Source organism: Scyliorhinus canicula, chromosome 6 (assembly GCF_902713615.1).
Source record: "Scyliorhinus canicula chromosome 6, sScyCan1.1, whole genome shotgun sequence".
NCBI lineage: Eukaryota > Metazoa > Chordata > Chondrichthyes > Carcharhiniformes > Scyliorhinidae > Scyliorhinus > Scyliorhinus canicula.
In genome coordinates this window covers 23125325-23152347 of record NC_052151.1, presented here as the reverse complement: position 1 = coordinate 23152347, position 27023 = coordinate 23125325, and the positions used below count along the sequence as shown (strand labels likewise).

The following is a 27023-nucleotide window of genomic DNA, read 5'->3' as shown; positions in this document are numbered from 1 at the left end:
ATGTAATTGATAATTTAGAGAGAAAGTCGGAGTACAGTGAAATCCCTCACAAAGCTTGTTGTTTGATAAGTGACGCTACTTTTGTTTGCAAAGCTGAATCCCTCTCACCATTTCAGCCCTCCTTGCCTTCTTTTTTGACTGGCTTTGTCCTACTCAATGCGAATGAGGATGGTTGTGGAGGTTCACCTTTCTAAGGAGTCACCTACCTCATTTGAATTTTACCTGAATGCTGACAATGGACTGGAATACTGTGCGAGTCTTTTTTGTGAGTAGGAACAGACTGGACATGCGGTGCGTCTGCTTCACCCAGGCAGGAGTGAGCCTCTGGAATCCATTGTGGGCTGGTGAGTATTGGTGAGGGAAGACGGTTCTGAAGGCACTGTTGCTAAGTTTGCAGATGATACAAAGAAATGTAGAGGGACAAGTAGTATTGATGAAGCAGGCAGGCTGCAGAAGGACCTTGCACAGGCTGGAGCGTGGGCAAAGAGGTGGCAGATGAAATACAATGTAGAAAAGTGTGAGGTTATTCACTTTGGAAGGAGAAATGGAGGCAGAGACTATTTTCTAAATGGGAAGATGCTTAGGAAATCAGAAGCACAAAGGAACTTGGGAGCCCTTGTTCACGATTCTCTTAAGGTTAACGTGCAAGATCAATCAGTAGTTAGGGAGGCAAATGCAATGTTAGCATTCATGCCGAGAGGGCTAGAATACAAGACCAGGGATGTACTTCTGAGGTTGTATAAGGCTCTGGTCAGACCTCATTGGGTGTATTGTGAGCAGTTGTGGGCCCCATATCTAAGGAAGGATGTGCTGGCCTTGGAAAGGGTCCAGAGGAGATTCACAAGAATGATCCCTGGAATGAAGAGCTTGTCGTATGAGGAACGGGTGAGGACTCTGGGTCTGTACTCGTTGGAGTTCAGAAGGATGAGAGGGGATCTTATTGAAACCTACAGGATACTGCATGGCCTGGATAGAGTGGATGGGGAGAGGATGTTTCCACCATCTCAAACTAAAGGGACGATCTTTTAAATCAGAGATGAGGTGGACTTTCTTCAGCCAGAGGGTGGTGAATCTGTGGAACGCTTTGCCGCAGGAGGCTGTGGAGGCCAAATCACTGAGTGTCTTTAAAACAGAGGTAGATACGTTCTTGATGAAAAAGGGGATCAGGGGTTATGGGGAGAAGGCTGGAAAATGGGGATGAGAAAAATATCAGCCATGATTGAATGGAGGAGCAGACTCAATGGGCCGAGAGGCCTAATTCTGCTCCTATGTCTTATGGTCTTGTGGATGCTGGCTCTCTCAGTGCCTGCGAGATGGGGTTACGCAATTTCATGCTTCATTTGGGGCCTCACGGTAGCATGGTGGTTAGCATCAATGCTTCACAGCTCCAGGGTCCCAGGTTCGATTCCCGGCTGGGTCACTGTCTGTGTGGAGTCTGCACGTCCTCCCCGTGTGTGCGTGGGTTTCCTCCGGGTGCTCCGGTTTCCTCCCACAGTCCAAAGATGTGCGGGTTAGGTGGATTGGCCATGCTAAATTGCCCGTAGTGTAAGGTTAATGGGGGGATTGTTGGGTTACGGGTTACGTGGGTTTAAGTAGGGTGATCATTGCTCGGCACAACATCGAGGGCCAAAGGGCCTGTTCTGTGCTGTACTGTTCTATTATGTCAAAGATCTTAGGATCTCCTGGGCTGTTTTCAATATGTGTGTGCATATGTTTGTGTGTGTGTGTATGTTTGTGTGTGTTTCTGTGTCTCTGTATGTCTCTTTGTGTGTGTTTTTATGGTTGGGGAATGTTAGGTCCTGTCGAGTGGCAAAGATATCATGAATGTAGAGCGGGCTTCAGATTGTTATTTCCATGTTTTTGTGCAAAGGTTTTTAATATCCCTCTATTCCTTCTTAATTTCATATGGACTGCAATCTTCCTCTCGCCCTCCACATGTACTTGCATATGCTCTGCAAACAACCAGATGTGCCCCTGGAGTTCTACTGAACTAAGGTTTTCTTAACCGGTATCTGTTACTCTGGATGTATACTTGCTGTCATAGAAATAAAGCAGACCGAGTGATCCACACGGCCTGAGCCGAAGCCAAAGGTTTGCGTGCAAACTGCTGACTTCCACGTAGCTCGGGTGTGCAAAACCTCCTCTAAGTTTCACTGGGGGTGCGCACGAGTGTTAGAGGCACGCCGTGGAATGGACTGCTGCACCACCTTGGCTTGAAATCGGGCCCTGCAGTTTAGGTAATATGACAAAGAACAGAAGGTTTCCCTCACACCTCTTCCCGTGAAGGCTGTCTGCACCTTTTAGCGGATCGAAGTTATGCCGACGCACCCCCCCCCCCCCCCCCCCCCCACCCCGCCCCAGAACTCTCACGCGATGCCTCCCTTACCATGATTTCCATGCGAGCCCTTCGTTCCTCTTCCTCTTTTTTCCTCCTCATGTTCTCGAGGTCTTGTTTCGCTTCAGTAAACGACTGCAGGAATGCGTCGAATATGCCAAAGAACTCATCTGGCTGCATCTTTGTTTCGTCTTCGCTGAAGTGCCTCAGCATCTTGGAGTACTATCAAAGGAAAGGGGCAGAACACAGGGCTTTAAGTGGAAGTTTGCAATTTGCTTTCAAACAAATGGAAGCCAAGTTATCCAGCCGCTCCAGCAACCTGCCTTTATATTCCACCCCTTGAAGCTTTACAGAGGCAAAACCAGACAAAACAAATGGATGCCAAACCAAATAAGGGGCTATTAGGAGGTGTGATTAAAAGCCTGTTCCAAGGCCTGAATTTTAAGGAGGTTGTTACAGAAACAGGGGGACGAGAGAGAGCGGAGAGTTTTGTGGAGGTCGAATGAGTACAGTCAAGGTGGCAAAAAACCTAGGTATCAATTGCAGGATGTAGGGGATGGCCGCACACTGCAATAAGACACTGCCCTGATGGCGAACTGTGTGGTTCGAGGTTAAACGATATCAGTTCAACTCCTTAACTATCAAGACCACAACAAAACACGCACACAAATCTCCACGCAGAGGGAACCTGTTTTAACCCCATTGACTCCTGACTCTAACCCGCTTTTCCTAGTTTTAATAGAAACAGGATGAAGCGTCAGGTAAGGATGTCAGATTTCCCTCTCTAAAGGGCATTAGTGAAACAAATGAGTTTTTACAACAATCAACAATGGTTTTATGGTCATCATTTAGACTTTTAATTCAAAATTATTCCTGAATTGAGATTTCACCCTCTAACGTGGAGGATTCGAACACAATGCATTACCTGTGTTTCTGGATTACTAGGCCAGTGACAAGATCAGCACACCACTGCCTCCCCTAGCTCTGGCCGGCTGGGTTTCCCATGCATCAGGAAACCTGCTCGCTAAACCAAGGTGAGGGACTGCTAGACCAGAAGGTGGCTGCTCTTCCATTTATCTGCTGGCCTGGAAAAATCCCCACAGTCGAAGTCTTCCCAACTTTCTTAATCTCGCCCCAATCTCCCCCAGCCTCTGATCCCCCCGTCAAACCTCCGACCACCCATGCCAATTGTCTGACCCTCCCCACCAATCTTGCCCCTCACAAGCCTCCGCTCTCACCACCCCAACCATTCACCGGCCCCCAAAGCCTCTCTTTGCCACCCGGAGCTGGCCCTGAAGTCTCTTCCAGGCTGTTCCATACCTGATTGGAGCCAAGCTTGTCAGTAAGGCCGACCCCCAGGGGGCAGGTAGGCTGATTACTGGGTTGCCTGTGCTTTAACCAGTCCCCACCTCTGCACTTGACAGGTCAGGTAAACTAAAATTCCACCGCCACAACCTCCCCAGTCGGCAATACCACTTCTCATTCAAAACTGGAGTTCCCTACTCCATCTTCATTTCCTTACGTCCTGTAATATTTCTTCTCTTTGTGTCTGTCAAACCTTTGTGATCGACACTACTTCAATAAACACTTGAGGTAATGCAATCCACACTGTAATAACCCTTTTTCATATGAATAGACGTTTAAAGTTCAAACTCTCTCTTTCTTTTTCGACCACTAGTCCCAGATTTATGATGCAGATTAATGAGCCAGTGGAAATAATCCTTCATTTTACATCCTCTCAAACATTTGAAGTCCTTTCCTTTAAAAGCATTACAACAATGATATTTTCTTCAGTGTCAAACCTCGTGCTAGACGTTGAAGATTTATCAAGCAGCTCTCCCATACTGTTCCACATGTACCGAACCATTTGCTGAGCAAATTCATGCCGATTTCTTTTCAAATGTTTTGCACACACCGCCCCACCCCCCCAACTTCTCTCCAGTCCCTCCTACCCGAGAGACCGTTCACCTTGCTGCGTGAGTAGCCACCTTGCCTCTGAGAAAGTGCAAACTCCACACAGTCACCCGAGGCCGGAATTAAACCCGGGTCTCTGACGCTGTGAGGCAGCAGTGCTAACCGCTATGCCACCCTTTCGTGGCAGGATTCAAACCCGTTCCCTTGAGCATTACCCAAGAGCCGTGACAATATCATTACGCCTCTGCCTTCGCACATCTGATGCCTCAGTCAGCATTCGTCACTCACCAACATCACCTAAAATATATTAACTGATCATGTACTGTTTGTGGGATCTTACTATCAGCAATCAGTTGAAATGCCTGCCTGCATAACAATGCCTACATGTCAAAGGGCAATTCATTGGATATGAAGATCTTTAACCTGTCATTAAATCAGGATAAGGTGCTATAGAAATGCATATTCTTTCGCAGATTATAGACAAACTGAAAATATGCGATCATGTCCATATCTGCATTAAACAACCCCTGTTCCCTGCACGCAAGAGAAAAATTCTCTTTGTGCTTGATACCAATAGGATATGGAGCTTTGCATGCTTTGGAGAATATCATTATCTTTCTTACAGTCTCATTTCTTCATATATTTACCATTCTAACCCTCAATTCAATCATCTCTGCCTGTATTTACCATTCTCACCCACAATTCAATCATCTCTGCCTGTACCTTCTAACCCACAATTCAATCATCTCTGCCTGTATTTACCATTCACACCCACAATTCAATCATCTCAACCTGTATTTACCCTTCTAACCCGCAACTCAATGATCTCTGCCTGTATTTACCCTTCTAACCCACAATTCAGTCATCTCTGCCTGTATTTACCATTCTAACCCATAATTCAATCATCTCTGCCTGTATTTACCATTCTAACCCACAATTCAATCATCTCTGCCTGTATTTACCATTCTAACCCACAATTCAATCATCTCTGCCTGTATTTACCATTCTCACCCACAATTCAATCACCTCTGCCTGTATTTACCCTTCTAACCCTTAATTCAATGATCTCTGCCTGTATTTACCCTTCTAACCCACAATTCAATCATCTCTGCCTGTATTTAGCATTCTAACCCACAATTCAATCATCTCTGCCTGTATTTACCCTTCTCACCCACAATTCAATCATCTCTGCCTGTATTTACCCTTCTAACCCCCAATTCAATGATCTCTGCCTGTATTTACCATTCTAACCCACAATTCAATCATCTCTGCCTGTATTTAGCATTCTAATCCATAATTCAATCATCTCTGCCTGTATTTACCATTCTCACCCACAATTCAATCATCTCTGCCTGTATTTAGCATTCTAACCCACAATTCAATCATCTCTGCCTGTATTTACCATTCTCACCCACAATTCAATCATCTCTGCCTGTATTTACCATTCTAACCCACAATTCAATCATCTCTGCCTGTATTGACCATTCTCACCCACAATTCAATCATCTCAACCTGTATTTACCCTTATAACCCTCAACTCAATGATCTCTGCCTGTATTTACCCTTCTAACTCACAATTCAGTCATCTCTGCCTGTATTTACCATTCTAACCCATAATTCAATCATCTCAACCTGTATTTACCCTTCTAACCCTCAATTCAATGATCTCTGCCTGCATTTACCCTTCTAACTCTCAAGTCAATGATCTCTAACTGTATTTACCCTTCTAACCTACAATTCAATCATCTCTGCCTGTGTTTACCTTCTAACCCACAATTCAATCATCTCTGCCTGTATTTATCCTTCTAACCCTCGATTCAGTGATCTCCGCCTGCATTTACTCTTCTAACCCTCAAGTCAATGATTTCTGTCTGTATTTACCCTTGTAACTCTCAATTTAATTATATCTGCCTGTATTTACCCTTCTAACCCACAATTCAATAATCTCTGCCTGTATTTACCCTTCTCATCCTCAATTCAATCATCTCTGACTGTATCTATCCTTCTAACTCTCAATTCAATCATCTCTGCCTGTATTTACCCTTCTAACCCACAATTTAATCATCTCAACCTGTATTTACCCTTCTCATCCTCAATTCAATCATCTCAACCTGTATTTACCCTTCTGACCCACAATTCAATCATCTCAACCTGTAGTTACCATTCTTACCCTCAATTTAATCACCTCTGCCTGTATTTACCATTCTCACCCTCAATACAAATCAACAAATCATGTCCAATCAAGATCTGGAAATGCCGGCGTTGGACTGGGGTGAGCACAGTAAGAAGTCTTACAACACCAGGTTAAAGTCCAACAGGTTTGTTTTGAATCACTAGATTTCGGAGCGCAGTTCCTTCACCAGGTGAGTGAAGAGGTGGGTTCCACAAGCACATACATAGACAAAGTCAATGATGCAAGACGATACTTTGAATGCGAGGCTTTGCAGGTAATTAAGTTTTTACAGGTCCAGATGTGCGACTGGAGAGAGGATTAATCACAGTTTAAAGAGGTGTGAATTGTCTTAAACCAGGACAGTTGGTAGGATTTCGCAAGCCCAGGCCGATGGTGGGGGGATGGGGTGGGGGGTGAATGTAATGTGACATGACTCCAAGGTCCCGGCTGAGGCCGTACTCATGTCTCATTACATTCTGAAATGGAAGAATGTGCAGGGTTACAGGGAGAAGATTATGTTATTAAACTGTTGCAGTCTCTAGGTGTAGGTACACCCACAGTGATGTTGGGAAGGGTGTTTCAGGATTTTGACCCAGCAACAGTGAAGGAACAATGATATATTTTCTAGCCAGGATGGTGAGTGACTTGGAGGGGAAGCTCCAAGGGGTGGTGCACCCATGTCTGCGGCCATTGTCTTTTTCGATGGTACTGGTCATGAGTTTGGACGGTTCAGTGGAGGCCGGGACGCTAAATGGCTTTAAGGCAGAGATAGATAAATTCTTGATGTCACGAGGAATTAAGGGCTACGGGGAGAATGCTGGTAGGTGGAGTTGAAATGCCCATCAGCCATGATTGAATGGCGGAGTGGACTCGATGGGCCGAATGGCCTTACTTCCACTCCTATGTCGTATGGTCTTATGGTCTTATGGTGCTGTTGAAGGAGCCTTGGCGAGTTGCTGCTTTGCATCTCGTACAGTATCTAATACACACTCCTATCATTGTGCGCATCCTGATGGAGGGAATGGATGGGATGCCAATCGCGTGGGCTGCTTTGCCCTGATTGATGCTGAGTTTGTCGAGTATTTTTGGAAGTGCACTCATCCAGGCAAGTGGAAAGCATTTGGGCAGCACGGTAGCATGGTGGTTAGCACAAATGCTTCACAGCTCCAGGGTCCCAGGTTCGATTCCCGGCTGGGTCACTGTCTGTGCGGAGTCTGCACGTCCTCCCCATGTGTGCGTGGGTTTCCTCCGGGTGCTCCAGTTTCCTCCCACAGTCCAAAGATGTGCGGGCTAGGTGGATTGGCCATGCTAAATTGCCCATTGTGTCCTAAAAAGTAAGGTTAAGGGAGGGGTTGTTGGGTTACGGGTATAGGGTGGATACGTGGGTTTGAGTAGGGTGATCATTGCTCGGCACAACATCGAGGGCCGAAGGGCCTGTTCTGTGCTGTGCTGTACTGTTCTATGTTCTATGAAAGTATGCCATCGCACTCCTGATATGTGCCCTGCAGGTGGCAGACAGGAGGTGGCTTACTCTCTGCAGAATTCTCAGTCTCTGACCTGCTCTTGTAGCCACAATATTTATATAGCTGGTCCAGTTCAGTTTCTGGTTAAGGATGATGATAGTGTGGGTATCGGTAATACCACTGAATGTCAAGGGAAATGGCTGGATTCTCTCTTATTGGGGATAGTCATTGCCTGGCACTTGTGTGGCATGAACGTTACTTGTCCCTCATCAGCCCAAGCCTGAGTGTTGTCCAGGTCTTGCTGTATGTGGACACGGACTGCTTCAGTATCTGAGGAGTAGTGAATGGCCCTCAACTTGAGAAAATCATCAGCGAGCATCTCAATTCTGACCTTGTGATGGAGGGAAGGTCATTGCTGCAGCAGCGGAAGACGGTTGGGCCTTAGACGCTACACTGAGGAACTCCTGAGACGTTTGACCGCCAACAATCATCTTTTACGCCATGTGTGACCTCAACCAATGGAGAGATTTCCCCTGATTCTCATTGGCCACCATTTTGTTCGGGTGCCCTTGGCCAACCGTTCGAAAGAGCAGTCACTCTCCTGATAAACTTATTTTGACTAATTTTGCACTTTTAACAATATGAAGGAGAAATGTTTAAAACGGTTTAAAAAATAAATGCATTTTGAAATGCTGCCCGCTTGCACAAAGCAGATTTTGGGTGTAGCAAAATCTGAGCTGAAACCCCGATGGGTGGCTGGCGGAGGGGGTGAGGCGAGGAGTACTTTCCACGATGGGAGTGTAAGCTTGGCTGCTTTGTGCGCTGGGATCGCTGGCTGCACCTTTACCCTGGTTTAGATCTGTTGGCTGGACAGCCGGTTCATTGATGTGGAACAATGCCAGCAGCGCGGGTTCAATTCCCGTACCGGCCGAGATTATTCATGAAGGCCCCGCCTCCTCAAACCTTGTCCCCTCACCTGAGATGTGGTGATCCTCAGGTTAAATCACCACCAGTCCCCCCCCCCCCCCCCCCCCCCCCAGCAGCCTTTGGCCGCCTGGGTGTATGGCGACTTTATGTTTTCACCCCAGCGACCATGTTGTTGGGTTTCCTGTATGCTAAAGGCAGTGGAGGAAAATCCCTCAGTTCAGATTCTCTGCTGCTTTCCAGATAATTTCTACCACAGCAGCAAAACAGACTGAGCGGTTATTAACAAGTCACTCTCATGTGGAATTTCCGTCACACTACATCAAGAATTCCTTTCAACAAATGGGAAAAACACCATAGGCAGCCAACTGGCCTCGCTTCAGAGGCCTTTTGGTGGTTAGGAAATTATGACCTGATGTAATAATCATCACCACTGCACCCACCGCCCCCCCTCGCTCTGTACCGCAAACATCTCCTGCCTCACACCCCCCCCGCCGCCATTACCACCACCACTTTCGCTCATCTCAGCAATAGCAAGTGACAGATTATCAAAGACTAAAAGTGGAAGGAGGCAAGCTCCAGTGCTTCATTGCTAATTAGAACATAGAGCCTGAACCACATCTTGCTTCAGTTTCTCATGCTGAGCTTACTGGGCAGGACATTCAATACCTGATCTCGCCCATGTTCCCACTAGTCTGCTGACCGGGTCAGCTACGCTTCCCGACTCCCATGCTAGTTGACATTGTAGGTTGACTCCCTTTCTTCAAGTACTATATCCTTCCCTTTCAGCCGGCGCACCCCTTCAATACTGCCACCCTCTTGACCTCTCTTTCCTTGAGGCTCAGAAAGGGCTTGACAGAACAGACACTGGGATGTTGTTTCCCCTGGCTGGGGAACCTAGATAATGGGGGCAAAGCCTCAGGAGAAGGGATCAATCATTTAGGACTGAGATGAGGAGAAATTTCTTCACTCAAAGGGTCGTGAATCTTTGCAATTCTCTACCGCTGAGGGTTATGAATGTTCCGTTGTTGAGTATTTTTAAGCCTGCAATAAACAGATTCTTGATCTCTCAGGGAATGACGGGATACGGGGAGCGGCTGAGTAAAATGAGTTGAGGCAGATGGTCAGCCAAAATCGGATCGAATGGTGGAGCAGGCTCGTGGTGCTTGAGGGGAGATGGCGATGCGCTGGGAATGTTACTGGACTAGCAATCCAGAAGCCCAGGCTAATGCTTTGGAGACTTAGGTTCAAATCCCACCACGGCAACTGGTGGGATTTGAATCCTGTTAATGAATCTGGAATATGAAGCTAGTCTCAGTAATGGTGAACATGAAAATGGTATTGAAAAAAACACCTGCTTCACTAATGTCCTTTCAGGAAGGAAATCTGCCGTCCTTACCTAGCCTGGCCGACATGTGACTCTAGATTCACAGAAATATGGTTGACCCTTAACATTCCTCTGCAATGGCCTATTGAGCGACTCAGTTCAAGTGCAATTAGGACGGGCAATAAATGCTGGGTGTGTCAGCAATACCCACATCCCATAAAAGAATAATCTCCTGCTCTTATTCCTTATGTTGCACATGATTGCTCGATCCCCAAGCTATTTTTTCTCACTCATGTCCTTGAACAAGGTGTCGCCCCCTCAACTGCATGCAAATTTGCACAACTCTTTGTTTGCAGCTTTTCTATCAGGTTTCTGTCCCTACCCACTGAAACAGGCCCAACCAAAGTGGCTGACTGTGATGTTGATAAACTATCTCCTCGTTCTTTTTATCTGTAGTTTCTGACAGTCGACCGCACCAGCCTCCTCAACATATCCCCTCTCTCTTCCAGCTGGAAGGGATTGCTCTCACCAGGTTCCACTCTTATCTACCCAGACAGCTTCCTGCTTTGCCCTACCTTTCCACCCCCTCGCCCAAACCACTATGCAAACCCCCAAGGACCCGCCCTGAGTTGTTGCATCTTTACCAGCGACCAAACTCACTCAATTGTGCATCAGTCTTTAACGAGTGAACATTGTATAAAACCATCGCTTCTTATGATGAATAATGCTAAAAATCCAAAGCACAAAGCTTCCGAAGGGTACGATTCACTTGTGGCTGAGTTCCTGATCTTGTCCCCACTGCTTCTCGTGGGAATGGCATTGTGCTCCTGATTGGTATCTCTATCCTTGGGCTTTCTGCTGCCATGACAGGAATACAAAGGAAACCTGTTCCCAGGCCACGTCTAATGTTGCTGCGACACTTGGGAATTGCAAAAGCAAAAGCATCTTGGAGGATGCATGAATAGAATGGGAATAGAGGGATACGGACCCCGGAAGTGTAGAAGATTTTAGCTTAGACGGGTAGCATGGTCGGCACAGGCTTGGAGGGCCGAAGGGCCTGTTCCTGTTCTGTACTTTGTTCTTTTGAAAAGGTAGTCTCCCAGAAGCTGATTGTTCCCACACTCCCTTAGGAGAGCATCTGATATTTCTCCATGGTGCCTGCCTACCTTTAGAGAGGTGGTTAAGATCAAACATGGGGAAGGGTGCCAAAATGTGGCAGGCAGAGGCGCAGAATCTGCACCCTCTTGCGAGAAAAGCCACTGACTTCATCAACTCCTGAGGCAGCATCTTAATGCAGGTCATCATTGGAATTGGCTCTGCTCAATAAACCATGCGGTTTCTTTAAATGATGAAGTTAAGTGTCAGTTTGTTTTATGGTTGTGATGTACCATCAATTGGACGCGAGACACGATGAAGATCCAAACTGTGGCTTTAATCAGCTAGTTGTTAGCCCGGTGGTCGACTACAGAGAAAGGCCGACCGCCGGGAACTCTGGGTACTTATACCCCGCCTCGGAGGCGGGGTCTACTTGCCTCTCGACCAATTGGTGAGCAGCCAATCAGACGCGAAGCACATGACCAGCCAGAGCCAATGGGAAACCAATGCTCTGCACCAATGGCAGTGCTCCCATTCATACCACCACAGGTTGCACACTTGTCTCTGAGTGATAAAGTTCTGGGATCAAGCCCCACTTCAGGATTCAGGCACAGCATCTGGAATCACACTGCAGTACTCAATGAGGGATACATTGTCGAAGGTACCACCTGTCGGACGAGACTCGGGCTGTGCACATTTGGTTAACACTTTTGCACATACTTCCTTATCTCCAAACCACTAAGCACAGAATTTAAGAAAAAAAGATTTCAGAGCTGTACTGAGAGAATGCTGCGCTGTCAAAGATTTTGCATGAGATATTAGATTGAAGTCAGTTGGGTGTAAAATACGGTAGCAGAGTGGTTAGCACTGTTGCTTCACAGTGCCAGGGTCCCAGGTTCAAATGGCCACTTGATCACTGTCTGTTCGGAGTCTGCACGTTCTCCCCGTGTCTGCCTGGGTTTCCTCCGGGTGCTGCAGTTTCCTCCCACAAGTCTTGAAGACATGCATGTTAGGTAAATTGGACATTCTCCTTACGTGTACATTGCAGTGTTAATATAAGCCTACTAGTGACACTAATAAAGAAATGAAGATTATTATGATTATTGCAGGGACTAGGGTGCATTATCAACCCTCTTAATCACGTTTCATTTTGATGTTTTAAGTTTCTGTAATAACCTGCACAGGACTCATCCAGCTGGGGATGATTGTTCCCCGTGCTCAATTGGACTGAGTTAACCCAGCACTAGCATAAAAGGCAGGCAGCTGTAGAGCCACCTAAAAACGGAATGAGGACCTGGTGAAAGGTAACCGGGCCCTGTATGATGTTGTTGCTGAATTAAAGGACTTTTAAGAAGCTCGTTGGACTCCGCTGGCTTTATCACTGTTTCATTTGTGATTTGTTTTTGCTTAAGGCAGTAAGGGGCTGTCCCCTTTAATGTGTCCCTCAGTTTGTTTGATTCAGTTTACTTGGTTACGTGATCTCTCTCAAAATAGGGTAAAAGACCTTATGGCACTATTCGAAGAAAAGAGAGAAGCTGTCTCTCTTTGCCTGAGGCAGAATTTATCCCTCAGCCATCCTCTGATTCCTTTGGATTGTCTCTGTGATTTTTGTGTATGTGAGTGTTCTAGCTCTCTCGGCATTGTGTGTGCGATGATTTCCTTTTAGCAATTCAACCTCTTCAAGCTCAATTCAACCATTTTTAGATTTTTTTTTTTGACTAGACACGAACGACTAAAACCGATTTGCCTTTGATCACAGAATGGAATCACAGCATCCCTACAGTGCAGAAGGAGGTCATTCGGCCCATTGCGTCTGCAGCGATTCTCCGAAAGAGCACCCTACCTAGGCCCACGTCCATCCCTGTAACCCAGTATTCAGTAATCTGACCTAACCTTTTGGATTCTTAAGGGGAAGTTTAGCATGGCCAATCCACCTAACCTGCACATCTTTGGACTGTGGGAGAGGAAACCCACGCAGACAAGGGGAGATAAATGCAAACTCCACACACAGTCACCCAAGGCCGGAATTGAACCCAGGTCTGTGGAGCTGTGAGGCAGTAGTGCTAACCACTGTGTCACCGTGCTGCTCTGATATAGTAAAACATCTCGAGGAAAGTAAATGCCACAGTGATGACACTATAAAAGTTGATGTTGAAGTGCTGAGAAACATAGAAAATAAAATCAGGCGGAAGCCATTCAGCCCTTCGAGCCTGCTCATTCATTATGATCATGGCTGATCATCAAGTTCAATACCCTGATCCTGCCTTCCCCAACCCCCCCCCCCCCCCCCACCCACCCGCCACCCCATATCCCTTGATACCTTTAGCCCCAAGAGCTATACCTAATTCTTCTTGAAATTACACATCGTTTCACCCTCAACTGCGTTCTCTGGTAGCGTATTCCACAGATTCGCCACACTTTTGGGTGAAGGAATTTCTCGGTTTAACCCTTATCCTCAAACTATGACCTTTGGTTCTGGACACACCCACCATCGGGAACATTCTTTCTGAATCTAGGGAAACATCTTGTTTTTATAAATTTAGAATACCCAGTTCATTTTTTCCAATTAAGGGGCAATTTAGAGTGGCCAATCCACCTAGCCTGCACATCTTTGGGCTGTGGGGGCGAAACCCACGGAAACATGGGGAGAATGTGCAAACTCCACACGGACAGTGACCCAGAGCCGGGACCGAACCTGGGACCTCGGCGCCGTGAGGCTGCAGGGCTAACCCACTGCGCCACTGTGCTGCCCTGAATCTAGGGAAACACAGATGTGAAAAGGAAAATGTTTTATTTTCCTTCCTTCGGTCTTGTCTCCCACTCGGTAGCAAGTACCGGCTCGATTTCAGCATGGATTTCAACACTTAATATCGCCCTGTACCGCAGCAACAACCCAAATCTTATCTGAAAGGCTTCTCAGCCTCCAATACTGCGGCTTCACCTTCAGGCCCACATTTGCTTGCTGATTTATTTCTGGCAGCACCAGCACAATCTGGTTACCATTAGCTGAGGTCATCACTCCATCGATCTGTGCATTGAGCCTGACCCGGTGGAATTCCTTTCAGCCATGAAACTACTTCAATAACGGTTCAGCAATTTTCACATTCTACATCTAGGCAACCAAGGACTGAAATACTTGACTGTACCTCAACAGATGACTTAAAAAAAAAAATAACACAAGCTTTCTATTTATAAAGCAGTCTGGTGTGGGAACTGTGCTGGTTTTATAGCTGATTTATATATAGCTCCGCACATGTGATGTCATTTTGACCTTTTACCTCTGAGAACGGGGTTTCAGCATGGACCAGACGGATCGGATGAAAGCCCCCATTGTCTCGCACAGGAAGAGTTCCAACTAGCTTTTAGTGCCCATGCAAACCGCACATCAAGCACTCCCCCAAATTGGCGCTGGAGGGGTGGTGCGTTTGGGTGACCTCTTGCGTTGAGATCATTTGTATAGGAAAAGGAGGAAACCATTCAGCGCCTTGAGACTGCACCAGCATTTAACCAACTTAGCGCCGTCTTGCTCACTACTCATACCTAACAAAAATCTATCGGCCCCAGTTTAGACATTTTTCAAATGACTCCAGTCTCAAGTCTTTTGCCGAGAGAGAGACTTCAGGATTTCCAATATCTTTTGTGTAAGAAAGTGCCCCCTGTTTGCACTCCTGAATGGTCTAGCCCTGGTTTTGACGTTGTGCCTCGCTTAACAGAGAAAATAGTTGCTCTTTACCTCCTTATCAAATCCTTTAATCATCTTAAACACCTCCCCTTTAGTCCTCAACACAACATTAGTTTTCCTAACGGTTTAATAGATGACTGCTTCTCCATGATGTGGCCCCATCCTATAGAAAAATACAGGTGCCAAATTTGGTTCCCGAGTTGGGCCCGAGTTTGTTGGTCTAAGCTGGAGCAGTAGCTGGGCTGCTTTACCCAGTCTCATCACCCTAGATTAGAGAGCGAGATGGAGAATTAACCAGGATTCGCTCACATGAGGCACAATTGGTGACTCCCACCACAAAGCACAACGGTAGACTAAGGACAGAGCTCATAATCAGCTGTGATGTCTGTTATAAGCAGTCCTCTGAGGGTGCCTAGTATATCATACACAGGGGCAACTAGGGAATGGGCAATTGATGTCAGCCTCGCCAGTGACACCCAGGACTCCAGAAGAATGTTTTTTTAATGAAATAATTACAGTGTAAGGTTCAACACTGAAGAATGGCTGCTGTGGGATGTTAGTTCCATTAATTATATGTTGAAAAAGAATAAATCTGAAGCTAGCCTGTACCTCATAACAGGTTTATTTCCACGACAGTAAAGTAACAGACTCTGTCAGTTCATTCTCCCCAAAGTATTCCAGTTGTCTACTGATGCACGATCAATTACACAAAGACGAAAGTTGAATGCAATCGACATGAGCGATGAGCCGCGCCAGTTCCTGCTCAACAAGGGCAACGCCTCGAGCAGGAAGACCACCTATAACCCCCGGGGAAACGGGCAGCACGGTAGCATTGTGGATAGCACAATTGCTTCACAGCTTCAGGGTCCCAGGTTCAATTCCGGCTTGGGTCACTGTCTGTGCAGAGTCTGCACATCCTCCCTGTGTGTGCGTGGGTTTCCTCCGGGTGCTCCGGTTTCCTCCCACAGTCCAAAGATGTGCAGGTTAGGTGGATTGGCCATGATAAATTGCCCTTAGTGTCCAAAATTGCCCTTAGTGTTGGGTGGGGTTACTGGGTTATGGGGATAGGGTGGAGGTGTTGACCTTGGGTCGAGTGCTCTTTCCAAGAGCCGGTGCAGACTCGATGGGCCGAAAGGCCTCCTTCTGCACTGTAAATTCTATGATAATCTATGATAATCGAGGCTTTAATACACTAAGATGTGTCGCCTCCTACAGCAGCTGGTGAAATGGCTTCTGTACAAGGACATATTTATACTCCGCCTACTGGGTAGAGCCAACAGGCAAGGAACTGCCCTGTACCTGTAGTACAGGGCTTTACCACAAATCACCTAATATATACATCGGTGGTGACTACCACATTCACCCCCTGTTAAAATTGAGATGGGGGTGGTAGAGAGCTACAAACAAGCACATGTTTTAAAATAGAGAGAGAAAAAAATTGAGTCCAGCGGGGTGGAGGAGAATTATACAGAAGGATGATGTTTCAAGAGTCCCGATCAAGTTACAGGTTCAGTCGGTCCGGAGCCTTGATCTGCCGTTGGGAGCGCCGCAGTGGTGGCGGCGATACCGGTATCGATCTGGTCCTCGGTGACTCCAGGAGTGTGCCGAAATCCTCGTCATCCTCGGGCGTGGGCAGTGGGGAGGACGGGTTGTCCTGGGGGCGGGGGTTGCGGCTGGGTGCGCCAGGGAAGGGGAGGGTGGCGACGGGCCGGAGGTGTGTGTGTGTGTGGAACCTGCTTGTGCCAGGTCCCTGAGGGACACAGTATCTTGGTGGCCGTCGGGGTACGCTATGTAGGCGTACTGTGGGTTGGCGTGGAGTAGCTGTACCCTGGCGAAATTGCTGCTGTACAGGAAGCGCACCTATTTATACTCCGCCTACTGAGTGGAGCCAGCAGGCAGGGAACTACCCCCGTACCTGTAGTACAGGCCTTACCACAAATCACCTAATATATACATCAGTGGTGATTACCCCATCTCCATTTATAGATGAAATAATACCTATTTAACAATGCAATTACCTTTGCAATGTAATTGCCATTTCATAAAGTGATTGCCATTGGACTTTAACAATATGATGAATAAGGGGCGGGATTCTCTCAGCCCGGGGCCGGGCCAGAGAATCCCTGCGACCAGCGCGAATCGTGCCACGCCACCCTGACTTTGGCACGCGATACTCCGTGCCATTGGCACCAGTCGGGGGCGCTCTACGCAGCTGGCCTGCTGATTCTCAGCCCGGGATGAGCCAAGCGGCCGTCGTAAAAACGCCGAGTCCCGCTTGCGCCGTCAATACCTGGGGCGGGATTCTGTGATCCTGAGGCTAAGTGTTGACGCCGTCGGAAATGCCGTTGCGTTTCTCATCGGCGTCAACATGGCCTCAGGATCAGCAATTCTGGCCCCTACAGGGGGCTAGCACGGCACTGGAGCGGTTCATTCCGCTCCAGCTGCTGATCCCGGCGTGAACTGGGCGCCGCGGGATTCGCACATGCGCAGTGGCACCGGTACCGACACCAACGCGCGCATGCCGTGTGGCTTCCTTCAACGTGCCGGCCCCGACGCAACATACGCAGGACTACAGGGGCCGGCGCGGATGAAAAGAGACAGCCAGCCAGAGAGGCTGCCCCACAGGCCGCCACCCCGACTCTTCCACACCGAGTTCCTACTGGCTGAGAGCAGGTGTGGACAGCGCGGGTGGGACTCGGCGTTTTTACGATGGCTGAGAATCAGTGGGCTGGCCGCCGACCAGCAGCGCTCCAACCACGCTGGCGCCAATGGCACTGATCCTCCGCTCTATGGAGAATCGTGTGCCAGCACGGGGCGCCGTGGTGCGATTCACATCAGCTGCAGGGATTCTCCAGCCCGGCCCTGGGCTGAGAGAATCCCGTCCCTGCTCTCAGCCGGCGGGAACTTGGCATGGAAAGGTCGGGAGGCAGCCTGCGGGAGGCGAGGGGGGATCCGAACCCCGGGGGTCCTCCGATGCGGCCTGGCCCGCGATCGGGCCCCACCAATCAGCGGGCCGGCCTCTCTGGCTGGCGGCCTCCTTTCTTCCGCACTGGCCCCTGTAGTCCTGTGCCATGTTACATCGGGGCTGGTGCGTTGAAGGAAGCCACTGAGCATGCGTGAGTTGGCGCCGGTGCCACTGCTGCATGAACCGCTCCAGTGCTGTGCTGGCCCCCTGAAGGGGACAGAATTGCTGAACCTGAGGCCGTGCTGACGACGTCGAGAAACACGACGGCATTTCTGACGGCGTCAACACTTAGCCTCAGGATCACAGAATCCCACACAAGGTATTGATATGGACAAGGTGCCAGGCAGAATGCAGGATGCCCACAGTTCCTCAATCAGCATGGGGCAATCGAAACAGATGGGAGAAAGGCACACGGAAAAATCCACAGTCATGGATGTCAGGTTAGGACCCAAAACACCGTCTCCGAGCCGATGGTCCTTCCAATCCTATCCAATTATGCCATTTAAACTAGCCCTTTAAATTAACCCTATAAACTACCCATTTAAACTAGCTCTTTGAACTAGCTATTGAACTAGCAATTTGAAATAGCCCTATGAGCTAGCCCTTTTAACTAGACAATGAACTAGCTCCTTAAACCAGCCCTTTGAACTAGCTATTGAACTGGCTCTGAACTCATGCTTTGAATGAGCCATCGAACTAGCTCTTGAACTAACCATTGAAGTAGCACCTTGAACTTGCCATTGAAGTAGCCTTTGAACTAACTCTTTGGACTAGACATTGAACTAGCCATTGAACAAGCTATTTGACCTAGATATAGAACTAGCCATTGAACTAGCCCTCTGGACTAGCTCTTTGGACTAGCCATTGAACTAGCCACTGAACCAGCTCTTTGAACTAACCATTGAACTAGCTCTTTCAATGAGCCATTGAACTCGCTCTTGAATTAGACATTGAACTAGCTCTTTGAACGAAGCATTGAACTAGCTCTTTGAATGAGCCACTGAACTAGCTCTTTGAAGTAACTATTGAACTAGCTCTTTGAATGAGCCGCTGAATTTGCCCTTTGAACTAGCCCTTTGAAGTGGCCCTTTGAAGTGGCCCTTTGAACTGGCCCTTTGAAGTGGCCCTTTGAACTGGCCTTTTGAACTGGCCTTTTGAACTGGCCATTTGAAGTGGCCCTTTGAGCGAGCTCTCTGAACTAGCCATTGAACCAGCTCTTTGAACTAGTCATTGAACTAGCCCTTACCTGTACCGGCTTCCCGAACAGGTGCCGGAATAAGGTGACTAGAGGCTTTTCAGTAACTTCATTGAAGCCTACTTGTGACAATAAGCAATTATTATTAACTAGTGACTGAACCAGCTCTTTGAACTGGACATTGAACTAGCCATTCAACTGGCTCTTTAAATTAGCTCTTTGAACTAGCCATTGAACTAGCTATTAAACTATACATTGAACTAGCCATTTTTCTGGCCATTGAACTAGATGTTTGAACTAGCCATGGAACTAGCTCTTTGAACTAATCTTTGAACTATCCATTGAACTAGATCTTTCAAATAGTCATTGAATGAATCCTTTGAACTATCTTTGAACTACCCATGGAACTAGCTATTGAACTAGCCATTGAACCAGCTTTTTGAATTAATCTTTGAACTATCCATTGAACTAGCTCTTTCAAATAGTCATTGAATGAATCCTTTGAACTATCTTTGAACTACCCATGGAACTAGCTATTGAACTAGCCATTGAACTAGCTTTTTGAATTAATCTTTGAAGTGGCTCTTTGAACAAGCCATTGAACAAGCTCTTTCAACTAGCTATTGAACAAGCTCTTTGAACTAACACTTTGAACTAGACATTGAACTAACCATTCAACTGGCTCTTCAAATAAGCTCTTTGAACTAGCCATTGAGCTAACCATTGAATTAGCTATTGAACTATACATTGAACTAGCCATTTTTCTCGCCATAGAACTAGATTTTTGAACATGCCATGGAACTAGCTCTTTGAACTAGCTCTTTGAACTAGCCATTGAACTAGCTCTTTGAACTAGCCATTGAACTAGCTCTTTGAACTAGTCATTGAATGAATCCTTTGAACTATCTTTGAACTACCCGTGGAACTAGCTCCTTGAACTAGCTATTTGAACTAGCTATTGAACTAGCCATTGATCTAGCTTTTTGAACTAATCTTTGAAGTGGCTCTTTGAATTAGCCATTGAACTAGCTCTTTGAACTAGCCATTGAACTAGCTCTTTGAACTAGTCATTGAATGAATCCTTTGAACTATCTTTGAACTACCCGTGGAACTAGCTCCTTGAACTAGCTGTTTGAACTAGCTATTGAACTAGCCATTGAACTAGCTTTTTGAACTAATCTTTGAAGTGGCTCTTTGAATTAGCCATTGAACTAGCTCTTTCAACTAGCCATGGAACGTGCTCTTTGAACTAGTCTTTGAACCGGCTCTTTCACCTAATAATAATAATCTTTATTGTCACAAGTAGGCTTACAGCAATGAAGTTACTGTGAAAAGCCCCTAGTTGCCACATTCTGATGCCTGTTCGCTTACATGGAGGGAGAATTCAGAATGTCCAAATTACCTAATATCACGTCTTTTGGGACTTGTGGGAGGAAACCGAAGCACCCGGAGGAAATACAAGCAGACACGTGCAGGCTCGCACAATGACCCAAGCCAGGAATTGAACCTGGGACCTAGGCGCTGTGAAGCAACAGTGCTAATCGCTGTGCACCGGGAACTAGTCCTTGAACTAGCCATTGAACTAGCTCTTTCAACTAGTCATTGAACTAGCTCTTTTAACTGGTCTCTGAACTAACCATTTATCTAGCCATTGAACTAACTCTTTGAATTAGCTCTTTGAACTGGTCTCTGAACTAGCCATTCATCTAGCCATTGAACCAGCTCCTTGAACTAGCCATTGAATTAGCTCTTTGAACTAGTCTTTGAACTAGTCTTTGAACTAGCCCTTGAATTACTTCTTTGAACTGGTCTCTGAACTAGCCATTAATCTCAGCCATTGAAATAGCTCATTGAACCAGCCATTGAACTAGTCTTTGATCTAGCCCATTGAACCGGCCATTGAACTAGTCTTTGATCTAGCCCATTGAACTAGCCATTGAACTAGTCTTTGATCCAGCCCATTGAACTAGCCATTGAACTAGTCTTTGATCTAGCCCATTGAACTAGCCATTGAACTAGTCTTTGATCTAGCCCATTGAACCAGCCATTGAACTAGTCTTTGATCCAGCCCATTGAACCGGCCATTGAACTAGTCTTTGATCCAGCCCATTGAACTAGCCATTGAACTAGTCTTTGATCTAGCCCATTGAACTAGCCATTGAACTAGTCTTTGATCCAGCCCATTGAACTAGCCATTGAACTAGTCTTTGATCTAGCCCATTGAACTAGCCATTGAACTAGTCTTTGATCTAGCCCATTGAACTAGCCATTGAACTAGTCTTTGATCTAGCCCATTGAACTAGCCATTGAACTAGTCTTTGATCCAGCCCATTGAACTAGCCATTGAACTAGTCTTTGATCCAGCCCATTGAACTAGCCATTGAACTAGTCTTTGATCCAGCCCATTGAACTAGCCATTGAACTAGTCTTTGATCTAGCCCATTGAACTAGCCATTGAACTAGTCTTTGATCTAGCCCATTGAACTAGCCATTGAACTAGTCTTTGATCCAGCCCATTGAACTAGCCATTGAACTAGTCTTTGATCTAGCCCATTGAACTAGCCATTGAACTAGTCTTTGATCTAGCCCATTGAACTAGCCATTGAACTAGTCTTTGATCCAGCCCATTGAACTAGCCATTGAACTAGTCTTTGATCTAGCCCATTGAACTAGCCATTGAACTAGTCTTTGATCTAGCCCATTGAACTAGCCATTGAACTAGTCTTTGATCTAGCCCATTGAACTAGCCATTGAACTAGTCTTTGATCTAGCCCATTGAACTAGCCATTGAACTAGTCTTTGATCTAGCCCATTGAACTAGCCATTGAACTAGTCTTTGATCCAGCCCATTGAACTAGCCATTGAACTAGTCTTTGATCCAGCCCATTGAACTAGCCATTGAACTAGTCTTTGATCCAGCCCATTGAACTAGCCATTGAACTAGTCTTTGATCCAGCCCATTGAACTAGCCATTGAACTAGTCTTTGATCTAGCCCATTGAACTAGCCATTGAACTAGTCTTTGATCTAGCCCATTGAACTAGCCATTGAACTAGTCTTTGATCTAGCCCATTGAACTAGCCATTGAACTAGTCTTTGATCTAGCCCATTGAACTAGCCATTGAACTAGTCTTTGATCTAGCCCATTGAACTAGCCATTGAACTAGTCTTTGATCCAGCCCATTGAACTAGCCATTGAACTAGATCTTTGAAATAGTCACTGAACTAGCCATTCATCGAGCCAACAATCTATATATTGAACTAAATCTTTAAACTAGTCCTTTGAACTAGCCATTGCCCTAGTCTCTGAACTAGCCATGATTAGTCCTTTGAACAGGCCATTGAACCAGCTCTTTGGCTGATCCATTGAATGAGTCATTGAACTAGCTTTTTGAACAAGCTTGTTGAACTAGTCCTTTAACTAACCACGGAACTAACTCTTTGAATTTGCCATTGAACCCACCATTGAACTAGCCCTTTGACCAAGCCCTTTGAACTAGCCATTGAACTAGAGTTGGAACTAGCTCTTTGAACTAGCCATTGAGCTAGCCTTTGAACTAACTCTTTAACCTAGACATTGAACCAGCCTTCGTACTAGCTTTTGAACTAGCTACTCATCCCACCCCCAGTACTGCAGAGACACCAATGTTACAATTACTTGTTCATAAATAATGCCAAAAGCAAACTTATGTGCAAGTTTTCACCATCCATAAACTAAAGAAACATTCTCTATCTTGTAACAAGAACATCTTGCATTCATTTGGCGCTTTTAACATATACTGAACCATTGCAAGATGCTTTACAGGAATGCTGTCAGACAAAATCTTAAAGAGTCACATCGCAAGATATTAAGGCAAGAGACTAAAAACTTGGTAAAAGATTTTGATTTTAAGGAGTGTTGAAAATGAGGAGGAAGGGGTAGAAAGACATAGAGGTTTAGGAAGGGAATTCGACAGCCTAGGGCCCAGGCAGCTGAAGGCACAGTTACCAAGGCCGACAAAAAAAATCAGCGATGTGCAGGAAAGCAAAACTGGAGGAGTTGAATTGTACTTTCCTGATCACTGGTTTTTCTCACACTGGGTTTAAGGCAAACTAACTGTCAGAGCTAATGTACTGAAGCTGCCCAGATTCTATCTCCCACAGCGCTGAAGGTTGTTATAAAATTGATTATTGTGCACTGTGCTGTGAGTGTGTACTGACCTAATTCATCATTCTAGCAGCAAGTACTGACCTGGCATTTTATGAAACACAGGCCCAGCATACAGGGTAGCAGCAGACTTATCAGTTATGGTCCTGACCAAGCAATGGAAAGATTATGGGTACCCATCACAGCAAGTTATTACATTAAATAAGTCTAGTGATTTGTAGGCTGGCCGTATGCTGGTGGCCTGTTTAAAGGAGCTGTTGTTTTGGAATGAACTGTGACCCCTTCGTGGGAAAGGTGGGGCTTTCCTTGATATCTCTCTCTCACACTGTGCCCTATATTGATCCTTTGCTGATGGTCTGTGCTGCTCGTTGAGCACCTTTCCGTCGATGTGGGGCTGCCATTGGGGACAGGGGGTGGTTGTGTGTGTGTGTGTGTGTGTGTGTGTGTGTGTGCGCTGATGGTTTTTGTACCTTGTACCTGCTTTTGACCAGTCATGTTTCTTTGACTATGCTGTTTCTGCACGTTGCTGTATTGTTGAGTTGTCAATAAACTAAAAATATACACTCCCAGCCTGAATATCCACCCAGAAACAATACAGAGGGTTAAACTGTTCCCTTTTCTTTCCGAACCATGGTCTGGATTTTCGATACTGAGGCAGGAAGAGCGAGTCAAGAACGTTCCTGACTCAGCAGATCCATGTTTTAAGGGCCTTGTTGTGTATAAAGTGTAACATTTGAGTTTAAGAATTGGCAAGTCATGTTGCAGCTGTATACAGTTAGGCCACACTTGGAGTATAGTGTTCAATTCTGGTTGCCGCACTACCAGAAGGATGTGGAGGCTTTAGAGAGGGTGCAGAAGAGATTTACCAGGATGTTGCCTGGTATGGAGGGTATTAGGTATGAGGAGAGGTTGAATAAACTCGGTTTTCTTTCACTGGAATGTCGGAGGTTGAGGGGCGACCCTGATAGAGGTCTACAAAATTATTAGGGGCATAGACAAAGTGGATAGTCAGAGACTTTTCCCAGAGTAGAGGGGTCAATTACTAGGGGGCATAGGTTTCAGATGCGAGGGGCAAGCTTTAGAGGAGATGTACGAGGCAAGTTTTTTACACAGAGGGTAGTGGGTGCCTGGATCTCGCTGCCGGAGGAGGTGGTGGAAGCAGGGACAATAGTGACGTTTAAGGGGCATCTTGACAAATACATGAATAGGATGGGAATAGAGGGACCCCGGAAGTGTAGAAGATTTTAGTTTAGATGGGCAGCATGGTCGGTGCAGGCTTGGAGGGCCGAAGGACCTGTTCCTGTGCTGTACTTTTCTTTGTTCTTTGTGGGTGAGGGTTTGTTTGGTCAGGATGGGATAGAGTAGGGTTTGCAACACTGGCAGCAGATTATAGACAGCCACAGAGGTGGGTTAGAAGGATTGCCTTGTTCTCTTGGACTTAGTTTCAGTTGTTTTAGAAGCTATTAGGCACTCTACCCCTCGGGTCTCAAAGCTCTTCATTCTCCACCCACCTGCCATGGCCTCTCCATGCTGACTCATGCCCCCCCCCCCCCCCCAACCTCCTCATACCCCCATCTCCTCTCCAACTCCCATGCCACTTCCACAGCCTCTCACCCAGCATCCACCATGGGCAGACCTAAGGAAACATGTGGAGTTGAAAAAAAACTTGAATACAGGTGTCACTCATACACACGGTCGTAAAAAACATTCCCATTCATAAAACCCATTCAAAGCTTTTAAACCTCAAATGTTCAATCTGTTATTAAGACAAATAAATAATTTTCAGTGCCCAATTCAAAGACAGCTAATCCTTTAACTGCATATTTAAACTGTCAATCAAACTGTGAGCTCAAAATCCTTTGCTGAGATAAGCGCTTTGGCAGTTTATGAAACCTAGCCAAACATTCATAATGACTCAACACTAAAATTTCCTCAAGACATGTTACAAAACGCTCTACTGGAAATGTGGCGTTCTTGTTTTTTTCTAACCTAGATCAGATGGCCTGTCAATCAAAGCAGTCTAGTTTTTTTTTTAATTTTAAGTGATAGCTTAAGCCTTTTTTTCTTCAAGTTGAAAGAGCTGGGGAGACTGCTCCAATTGGCTTCAGTGGCCCTAGCTTGGGACAATCAATGACTCTTTCTTCTATGTTGGGGTTGCTGCACTGCCGGGGGTGCTGTACTGTTGGCTGTCTGCGCTTTTAGACAGGACTTTAAACTCTGTTTGCCCTTGCAAGTGCACTTAAAAGACACCACCAACACTTCATCACCAAAGGTGTCTGTGAGGATTAGAAAGCCATTATGCTGTGCATATTACAAACACATTGCAAGTGCCAGAATGAAAGAATGGATTCTCTATAAGGAAACTCTTCAGGCTTTATGCTGTCATACAATCTCATTGTAATATTTACACAACTCGAATTTCCTTAATTCGAGCAGGGGAGTTCTCGCTAGTGTCCTGGCCAATGTAAAATACATCAATTAAACAGTCATTATCTTACTATTTAATTGCTATTTGCAGGACCTTGCTATACACAGATGGCCACCACATTTCCTGCATTGCAATAGTGACAACATTTCAAAAAAGCATTACATTTTCTGGAAAGAACATTGGGATTTCGAGGTTGAGAAAGACACTATCTATGAATACAAATCCTTTCTTTCTCCTGACCACTAAACCACAAACCATGCTCTCAACCTCCCTTGCCAGCGAAAGCACTAATAGGTTGATGTTGTGCAAGGGTGAGATTGGTCTCCACTGTGAGACTTCCCATCGTAGGTATCCTTGCAACTCTGGAACTGTCAGTTGACAACAAGACACCTTCAGCAAGGAGTTATAATTGGACAGAGAAGGGGGAAAAAAAACAAGGAAGCGAAAGGAGTGTGTGAAAAAACAACACCGCAAATATGATTTTCCTCACATGCTGGCCTTTTGGGGACAGGTGATTGCACTCGAGTGTAGGTACGTCCACAGGCTCAAGCAACAACACAAGATTACTTGTTTTGAGAAAGTCAAAATAGCCAGCTTGTACACTGGGGTGACAGAGAGAAAACGAACACAACAAGAGGGCAGGTTTAGCACAGGGCTAAAGAGCTGGCTTTTAAAGCAGATCAAGGCAGGCCAGCAGCACGGTTCGATTCCCGTACCAGCCTCCCCGAACAGGCGACGGAATGTGGCGACGAGGGGCTTTTCACAGTAACTTTGTTTGAAGCCTACTTGTGACAATAAGCGATTTTCATTTCATTTCATTTCAATTTCACAGCCAGAGACCATAACAGAGCCACAAGTGCTGAAGAATAACGTCATCTATTATACAGAGATTGCTCTTTGCAAGACAGTATTAAGCCTGAAGGTTTTCCTTGCAGAGGATCCATTCCTTCACTCTGGGACTTTTTATGTACTGTACTGTGCAATCCTCACAGACCTCTTTGGGTGATGAAGTGATTTATTATAATGTAAAAGACACCTCTGAGATTTCACCAACTTTTGTCCAACCAATGTGAATAGGGCAACATCAACAAAATAATGAATGAGACTATCATCATGCATCGACTCAGATTATCTTTCATTAGCTCGATCACCTATAGACGAGTTAGTCTATATTAAACTTGCAAGACAGCAGTCCTCGACAAAACACAAAGGACCAATTGGTAAACAAAGGTTTGCCTTTACTAGTTCAGGCCCGTCTCGCTTCCTTTTGTCCCATATTTCTCTCAGCTAGCCAGCATGGACACGACGGGATGAATGGCCTTCTTCTGTGCTGTGGCCATTCTATGATTCTATTTACCCAACCATTGGTGTCTCTA

The 27023-nt window shown here is 46.1% G+C and overlaps 1 protein-coding gene across 4 annotated transcripts in view; it reads right to left on the bottom strand.

Moving 5' to 3' along the window:
• daam2 (dishevelled associated activator of morphogenesis 2) overlaps positions 1-27023 on the bottom strand; it is a 370882-nt gene that overhangs the window by 12038 nt on the left and 331821 nt on the right. For all 4 annotated transcript variants that reach the window (XM_038799044.1, XM_038799047.1, XM_038799048.1 and 1 more), the window contains one exon: positions 2387-2557. In XM_038799044.1, the coding sequence (XP_038654972.1) occupies positions 2387-2557 (171 nt within the window). The remainder of the gene's footprint in view (positions 1-2386; positions 2558-27023) is intronic.